General features: G+C 46.3%; 1 protein-coding gene across 1 annotated transcript; it reads right to left on the bottom strand.

The window, feature by feature from the left end:
* Window positions 1-2,872: 2,872 nt before the first annotated feature.
* LOC125514196 (protein BTR1-like) lies at window positions 2,873-6,677 on the bottom strand. The gene is made up of 8 exons (XM_048679478.1): window positions 6,514-6,677; window positions 5,995-6,236; window positions 5,747-5,841; window positions 4,835-5,007; window positions 4,444-4,520; window positions 3,558-3,686; window positions 3,405-3,463; window positions 2,873-3,303 (listed from the first exon to the last, which is right to left on the bottom strand). The coding sequence occupies exons 1-8, from the start codon at window positions 6,581-6,583 to the stop codon at window positions 3,159-3,161; spliced, it is 990 nt and encodes a 329-aa protein (XP_048535435.1). The 5' UTR covers window positions 6,584-6,677; the 3' UTR covers window positions 2,873-3,158.
* Between the last annotated feature and the right edge of the window lie 1,768 nt (window positions 6,678-8,445).

The following is an 8,445-nucleotide window of genomic DNA, read 5'->3' as shown; positions in this document are numbered from 1 at the left end:
AACCATAATGGATTGGGCGCCCCCGATCAGGGCGCATTGACCAAGGGCCTGGCAGGCCGTTGGGCCTGCACAGAGGAGATCAACCTAACATTCTCCCCATTGATCAACTTTACTTTTAACTTTATACTTTCTAGTTTATTTGTTTCATCATATATTGGTACATAGAGCATGTTTCATCGTCACAACTTAATTGCCGATAGAATCATACAGCTACAACATACGTTATGTTCAGAAGCAAATTCTGTTCCTTTTGGGCCTATCCAGAAATCATAAGGCTTTCCCTTAAACCCATGCCGGCTAAGTGTTCCTTGAACACAATGGGTGGTAAGCCTTTCGTTAGCGGATCCGCACGCATATCCTTTGTCCTTATATGCTCGAGACTTATAGTTTGATCCTGGATTTTATCTTTCACAACATAATACCTTATCTCTATTGTTTTGGCAGCATTACTCGACTTGTTGTTGTGAGCGTAAAATACTGCGGGTTGGTTGTCGCAGTACATCTTTAGTGGTTTGTGAATATAATCTACCACTTTCAAGTCGGGTATAAATTTCTTTAGCCATATCGCCTGCCCCGTGGCCTCGAAGCATGCTATAAATTCTGCATACATCGTGGATAATGCAACTATCGACTGCTTGGAGCTTTTCCACGAATAGCTCCCTCAGCAAGAGTGAATACGTATCCTGACGAGGATTTTCTACCATCTCTCTCCCCCGCAAAATCTGCGTCGGAATACCCTTTTATCTCTAGGGAATCACTTCTCCTGTATATTAGCATGTAGTCATTCGTGTCTTGTGCATAACGCAATGCTTTATTTACCATCTTCCAGTGCTCTATGCCTGAGTTCTCTTCATATCTACCGAGTACCCCGGTGATAAAAGCTAAGTCAGGGCGAGTGCACACTTGTGCATACTGTAAGCTGCCAACAGCCAAAGCATATGGTACTGCTTTCATTTGATCGATCTCGTACTGATTCTTGGGACATTGGAATTTCCCAAAACTATCACCCTTGACTATAGGAGCAGGTGTGGCTCGCATGCATATTATACTTTTTAAGAACCTTTTTCAAATTATGCCTTGTGCGATAGTCCTAAGACTCCGTTGTTCCTATCTCAATGAATTTCTATGCCCAAAACATATGATGCTTCACCAAGATCTGTTATGTCAAAATCTGAGAATAAGAACTTCTTTGTTTCTTGTAGTAGACTAACATCACTGCTAGCAAGCAGGATATCATCCACATACAAGATTAGGAAAATATATTTCCCATTTTAAACTTTGCATAAATGGAGTTATCCTCAATTTTTTCTTTAAATCCTAAACTTTTAATTGTTTGATTAAACTTTAGATACCACTGTCTAGAGGCTTGCTTTAATCCATAAATGAATTTCTTCAGGCGGCATCCCATATTTTCCTTGCCTTCCATGATAAAACCCTTGGGTTGTTTCATGTAGACATTTTCTTTTAAATCCCCGTTGAGAAATGACGTCTTTACATCCATTTGATGCAACTCTAAATCAAAATGAGCAACTAATGCCATTATAATTCTGAAGGAATCCTTACATGAGACTGGAGAAAATGTCTCATTGTAATATATCCCTTCTCTTTGTGTAAATCCTTTTGCCACGAGTCGTTTCTACATTTCCTTTAAAGTCATACTTAATTTTATAGACCCATTTGCAGCATACTGTTTAGACTCCTTTAGGAATTTCCTCTAAGTCCCAAACATCTTTGGAACTCATCGTTTTCATCTCGTCTTCCATTGCCTTTATCCACATCGATGAATGAGGGCTTCTCATGGCTTCTTCATATGAGGTGGGATCTTTTTCTGTATGAACCATTTCCGTGTTATAAACTTTATAATCAGTAGAAATAGCTGACTTTTGGTGTCTTGTAGACCTTCTAAGGGCCTCGGTTTCTGGCACATTCTGTGCCTCAACTTCTGGCACTTTTTCTAAAATTTGTTGTTGCACCTCTCTTTCATGCTCAACAACGGGTTCAGTCGGCTCCTGACGGACAGGTTCTGGGTCTATTCCCATAGTTGTCATTGATGGAGTTGCAACTGGTAGTGAGAAAAATGGCTCTGATACCATTGATAGGGTCTCTGGATCGGATAGGCTAGAAACTCCCAGTGAACCTACCTTCTCCTGGTCCAGATGAGGAACTCCTGGTGCCGGCCATGATGACGGTGGCCGGTGATGTCAGTGAGTGGATGACGGCGGTAGTGGAGCTTCCCGTGAGTACCGCGCTAACCCTAGATCGGTAGGGAATATCGATGGGGTTTGCGGCAGCGATTAACCTCGTAAGTCGTGCCCCGGCCCCCACCTTTGTTTATATAGCGCAGGTCACAAGGGCTCACCAATCATAATGGGTTGGGCGCCCCCGATCAGGGCGCATTGACCAAGGGCCTGGCAGGCCATTGGGCCTGCACAGAGGAGATCAACCTAACAGGATGGAGTCCAACGACAGTTAGGGTGTGTGTGTGGGGGGGGGGGGGGGGGGGGGGGGGGGGGGGGGGGGTAGAGCTCTATGGAAGTGGGGAGAAGCCCAGAAGGGAAGCGAGGACAGATCAGATCATCCAAGTTTGGCCCTGTTCGGTACCAGCGAGGACAAGCGAGGACAGATCAGATCATCCAAGTTTGGCCCTGTTCAGTACCAGCGAGGACAGATCAGATCATCCAAGTTTGGCCCTGTTCGGTACCGCTCCGCTCCACAACTCCAGGAGCGGAGTTGGCGGAGCTGCAGTTCAAATCAGAGGAGCTGCAGTTTCGCCGCTCCGCAGATTTTGGGAGCGGGTGATTACCGAACAGGGCCTTTGTGTGCAAGTAAAAACAACTTTGCTTAAGACTTCCACTTCAAAACTCCTCTCCTCTTGGGCTGGATAAATCAAATCCAGAGGAATAATCCGTCCATCCTCTCACTGAAACACAAGGCACGGATACATACACTAGTATCAAACATGGAAGCAACATTGACCAAAACCAAAACTAGCCGTGCAACCATCAGTGATTGCACCATGCCTTCCCCTCCCAAGTAATTCTTGCTAATTAACTTCTCCAGCAACACGCAAGGGACCAAAAAACTTGGGACATCTCTTGTTCTACTACCACCACCAGCAGTAATTCAGTACTATGCTCTGCTCTGCTGTATCACCGCTGCTACTCCACTTCCTTCACAGGCCGCCTGTCGCCACCGCCGCCACCCTGCTGCCGGCGGCGACCTTTGGCGGTGTCCGAGACCCGCTGCACGATCATCGCCTCCGCCGCATCGACCGCCTCCCGTGTCCCGCTGATCACCACCTCCCTGCACCACACACACAGTGCAGGTTAAATGACATGCAGGCGGGCCTGATTTCGCGGGTAAAGAAGACGCAAACACCAGCTGAAACCTGCTGTAGTACCTACCTCTCGTTCGTCCCAGGTATGAACTCCCCCTTCACGATTTTGATCTGCACGCCCGTAACCTGCACTCCGACGCAGAACCATTAGTCCAAACCATAGCCCTGTTGTTTAACTGTTTGTGGTTGCGTTTCGGTGGTGCGGGAGATATGTACGTACCCGTTCGATCTCTTGTATGGTCCTCCCGCCATAGCCGATGATGGCGCCCACGTACTCGTCCGCGACACCCATGGTGAGGGTCCCTTGCACATGGCTGTCGTAGTCAGGCGATCTCACGGGTGTGTCAGGCTGAACGAATTCAATGAGAAGATGGTTCAGGTTTCGCGGCGGAGGCTTATTTGGTACACTGGGCATGAACGGTAGATAATTTGCAACCACTATATATGAAAATAGCGAGAGGTGTTTTATGGTCCCTGGATAATGATGCGAATATGAAGCGAAAAGGGACTTGGGGCTTAATTGGGTGCATGAAACTACGCACACGTTTGCATATGTAAATCAGATTAACAGGTTAGAGTCAAGCCCACAATTTCATTTCAATAATATGCCTGTTGGATTAGGGTGAGTCCTTTGACAAAAATAAAATATATTTCTTCTTTACAAATATAACAGTCAGCACATGCTTTATATTTTTTGAACTTTGAAGCATAAAATATACTAGACAGTAGGAGTGAACCTACGGTATTTTACATGACTATAATAAGAACTTTAATTTTCTGCATTGAAATTATGTACTTTCTTGTCATTTGACAACGATTACCTCTGACAGAAAATCAAGATTCTACTCTAGTGGATGACCAACAAGCATTACGACAGAATAAAAGAAATAGAGAACAAAACCTTTTTTTTTCTCATACTCTTCTAAACTCCCCTCACTTCCTATTAAATTTTAAACACTTGTTATTGTTAGCCAGACATGTACCGAGAAGAGAAGCTTCATTGAACGGACCAACTATACATGAAGAGAAGGCAATCCAATCCAGGTTAAGAGGATATCTTATCACAACATGTACATGTGTATTTCAATTCAGCAACGATGTCTTACCCTGCTGCGGTATCTTTCGACATGCTCATCTTGCCCATCACCGCCATACCGAACACTTGAACTTGGAAAACTAAGGCCTGAGTTTTTGAGAAATGCGATGAGCCAATTAGTTACTGCAAAAGGTGATAGCATACGAGCTAGTAGGTAGCACCTCAGTGCCAGCAAATTGTAATGCTAATCGATTACGTCGGCACGTAAACATAGCAGAAACGATTAGGAAGCGACGCATTGCTCAGGTTCAATCTTACTGCAAGTCTTTGAGCCTGTGGTAGATAGTCCACTAAACTAAAATGCCTCAAGGCAGACAACATGCAACAAATTGGGTAGCAGGCAATGGATAAAACGACAAAAACAGAAATACCAGTGCTAAATGAAAGTTATGCAGACATACTTGCAACGGAGGATGAGTAGCGGACGTCGTCAAGCAACTCGGACAGTATAAGAAATACTGCCTGCAGCTGATTGTCCAAGTGTCCAGTGATCGTAACCAGTCTATCATGGAAACCGTAGCAGATGTCGTGGGGTGAGACCGTGATTCCAGCATTTGACTCCTCAGCTAAGGACCTGGATGATGAACAAAAAGGGGAACAAATATCAGACTTGGAATATCTGAAAAGTAGAATTAAAAGAAGAGGAAATATGATGACGGGTGCTGGTGGAGCCGTGGAGGGCAGGCCCCCAAATAGTAAATGCAAGCTAATGTTCTGAATAGTAAATGGAAGCTAAAACTACTCCCAGATAGTGGAACTGAAGAAGCAGATCTGAAGCTGGAACGTACAGCACGCCTCTGTTTACGTGCGATGACATACACAAACATGGCTTAAAGACAGTAATTAAATAACAGCAGCACTGTTGGAACAGATACAGATAAAAGGGTCACTTGCATTGCAATTTCAGCAATGCCGGCAGACGTATTTTTTCATGACGATTCCAAACAAGGCTCCAAAATATGCAATTCCACAGCGGCCAATCAAATGTACTAGGTAGATATGGAGATGATAGAACAGGTAGTAATGTGCTGCAAACTGTTATGAATTATCCCTCCGAATGCACGAAACTCATGATCACATTTCAGCGACGGCGCCCGAGAAAGGCTTGCCAAACATGTAATTGCGCTGCCGTAAACCAAACATGTGTGTAGGTAGATGTAGAGCAAGAGGGGCACTTGCATTGCACTCTCCTTGGGCCTTGTGTGGTGGAGAGCATATATCATATGGTTCATTGCAAGCAGAGTAAGCGGAGCAAGCAAGCACAGCAATATTGAGCATGAGAACGGGGAGGCAATATAAGTAAGTAATCATACTTGATGACCTCCCCTCCTTTGCCGATGAGCGCGCCGCAGCAGGCGTCGGGCACCACGAGCACCACGGTGGCCTCAGCGTCAATCACCTGGTCGCCCTGCAAGCAGAGCAGAGCAGAGGATCAGTCCATCAATCAACAGGAGAAGATGAAACTGCTCTGAACCAATTCAGTCGACTGAATGTAACTCTGAAGAAATGTTTTACAGGGAGGCAGAGGGAGATGGCCCTGAATCTGAATGTCTGTTTATACCAGGTAGAAGAGCTTCTCGAGGACGAGCTCTGCGGCGTCCATGACGGTGCGGAAGAGGCCGGAGACGAGGACGACCCTGCGGTCCGTGCCGGGGAGGGGCCGGCCTCGCCCGGAGAGCTTGATGTGGGCCCCGGAGCGGGCCTCCATGGCGTGGATGTCGGAGCCGGCCTTGCCGATGATGCAGCCCGCGTCGGCGTCCGAGACCAGGATCCTCGCGTGCGTCCGCCTCTCCCACATCGCATCTGCGGCATAGATAGATGGATGGATTGGAGAGTGGAATTAATAATTTGAATTAAAACCCTCGCAGAACCCTCGTCTCGTGCACGGAGCGGAGGGGGGAATGCGAGATCGGCGGCGGGCTGCGCGCGCGCGGCTGCTCCCGTCGTCCGCGAGAGGAGAGATGAGAGAGGCGGGTCGTCGGAGCAGCGGATCGTTGTCTCGGCGCGGTGGCCTTGTTCTTGCCGGAGAAGAAAGAAACCAAGGGGTGGGAGGGGGGAGAGGGGTGGACGCGGGCGGTACCTTGGCGGCGGTCGTCGTCGTCGTCGTCGCGGGAGGCGGTGGAGCTCGGGGGCGGCGAGGAGGAGGCCATGCCGAGGGGAGCTCCCACGGCGAGGGTGCGTACGGAATGGGGGGAGAAGCGCAAGGGATGAAGGGAAAGGGGGCGTTGTTCTGTTTTCGGGTGTGTGTTTAGGGATAAAGGAGTGCATTTTCCAACCGAATTCCCAAAATTTAACTCATCAAACACTTTCTTGAACCTCGCTCAACTTAAATGCAAGGGGTTCAAAAAACTAACTCCCTAATAAAATCATTATGCGCCAACTCTTCTATCTTTTCATTTACGTGCTCCGTTTTCAACTGGATATTTTGCACACATACTAAGTGAGAACTTGATAACTTAGGTTCACACAATTCAACGATATTACAAATTCAAAGTTTACAAATTTAACTATTCATATTCAACAACCATTGTCTGGCTCGGGTGGCTTCTGTCCTTCCGGACAGTTGGTGGTGTCCTGGTTTCGTACCCTCACATGAGCAAATTTTAGATCCATTGGAGTAGTGTTGGGACCTGATCTATCTCCTAGCAATCATTGGCAATATTTCTCTTGGTGTTACTCTTTCCTATTTAGTGAGAAATTTTTTCACACTGCGGGCCTTGCTGTCATTTGGTTTTCTCAAAATCGAGCAACATTTGAGCACAAGATAATTAAAACTCCTTTTGAGATCATATTTTCAGTGCTCTTTTCTCATATATATTGGGCAGGTCTTCACAAAAAGGGTGAAACGAGTACACTGCGGACTGGAGTTGACATGATTCGCAACACAATGAATGTGATGAGGATCTCCATGAGGTCGATTGAAGGGGGAGTGAAGATTGTGCATGGGGGCCGACAGAGGCAACCCCGACGTGGAGGCGGCCGAGGAGGTGGGAGCAGCGGCCGAAAAGGAATCTTTTGTTGAGACTTTCGTTTCAGTTGCTCAAATTTGAGAATCGATGGACACTTCTCATTTTTTTAAGTTAAACCAAACGAGAGTCGGCTAGAGTGGGATTAACTCCTCAAAAGAGCATATTTTGAAACATTAACCCTTCGAATAGTTCGGCTAGAGATGCCCCAACACATTGCTCCACTGTTCACTACACAGAAAAAAAAGAAAGACAAAATGACTTTAAACATTTAATTGACCAAGTTAAGACACTGCAATCACACTACACCATGTAGCTGCAATGAGCTTAAATCTCCTAGTGCATTTGTTTTTGGTGACAATGACGGATATCTTGTCAGTAACCACCGCTGGATTGGTCAAACAAGCAACTTCTATTCTTAGTACTACCTCCGTCCGGGTTTATTAGGCCCCCCGACCAAATCACAAGTATCAAGGCAATATGATTAATTTCCTGTAAATGCAGCCGTTTAGTTTCTTGATGCTTCGGAAGCCGGCGCCAGCTCACGCGCACAGCGCTGCTGCTACTTTAGGCTAGTCATAGTGGGAGTAACTTAGCTAGTAACATAACGCACTTCGAGAAAATTTTGCTTATGTGGCAAGTAATTAATGAGAGGTGATAACATAATATGTTACTGTAACATAGCGCTTTTCAAGATAAGATGAGTCTACAAACTAATAAATGAAGCCATCTATGTTACTATTATTATGTTACTTTGCATTATGAAGGTAGTATCTTAGACTAGTGTCATATGCATGAGACTAGTGTCATATGCATGACACTAGTCTAAGTTACTCCCCACTATGACCAGCCTTATCCCCGCCTCGGATGCCGCACGGTCCATGCATGCGCCAATAGGAGGACTAGAAGTGCATGCATTGGATGCCGCATGGTCCATGCATGCGCCAATAGAAGGAGGACTAGAAGTGCATGCATTGGCTGGCTAGCCGTGGCGTTGTGCCAGGAGGAGTACTAGGTGGTGTTTGGTTCTCAAGTCCTAGGACCTT

The sequence above is a fragment of the Triticum urartu genome, chromosome 6, assembly GCF_003073215.2.
Source record: "Triticum urartu cultivar G1812 chromosome 6, Tu2.1, whole genome shotgun sequence".
Lineage (NCBI taxonomy): Eukaryota > Viridiplantae > Streptophyta > Magnoliopsida > Poales > Poaceae > Triticum > Triticum urartu.
Note: the sequence above shows the minus strand (reverse complement) of the source record. Positions and strands in the feature narration are given on the sequence as shown.

Bases quoted from the DNA above. Each gene is read 5' to 3' on its own strand.
- LOC125514196 (XM_048679478.1), bottom strand. From the start codon at position 6,583: ATGGCCTCCTCCTCGCCGCCCCCGAGCTCCACCGCCTCCCGCGACGAC. The intron at 6,237-6,513 runs GTACCGCCCGCG...TCTATGCCGCAG, and splicing joins CGACGACGACCGCCGCCAAG to ATGCGATGTGGGAGAGGCGG. The intron at 3,464-3,557 runs GTACGTACATAT...GTCGGAGTGCAG, and splicing joins CCATACAAGAGATCGAACGG to GTTACGGGCGTGCAGATCAA.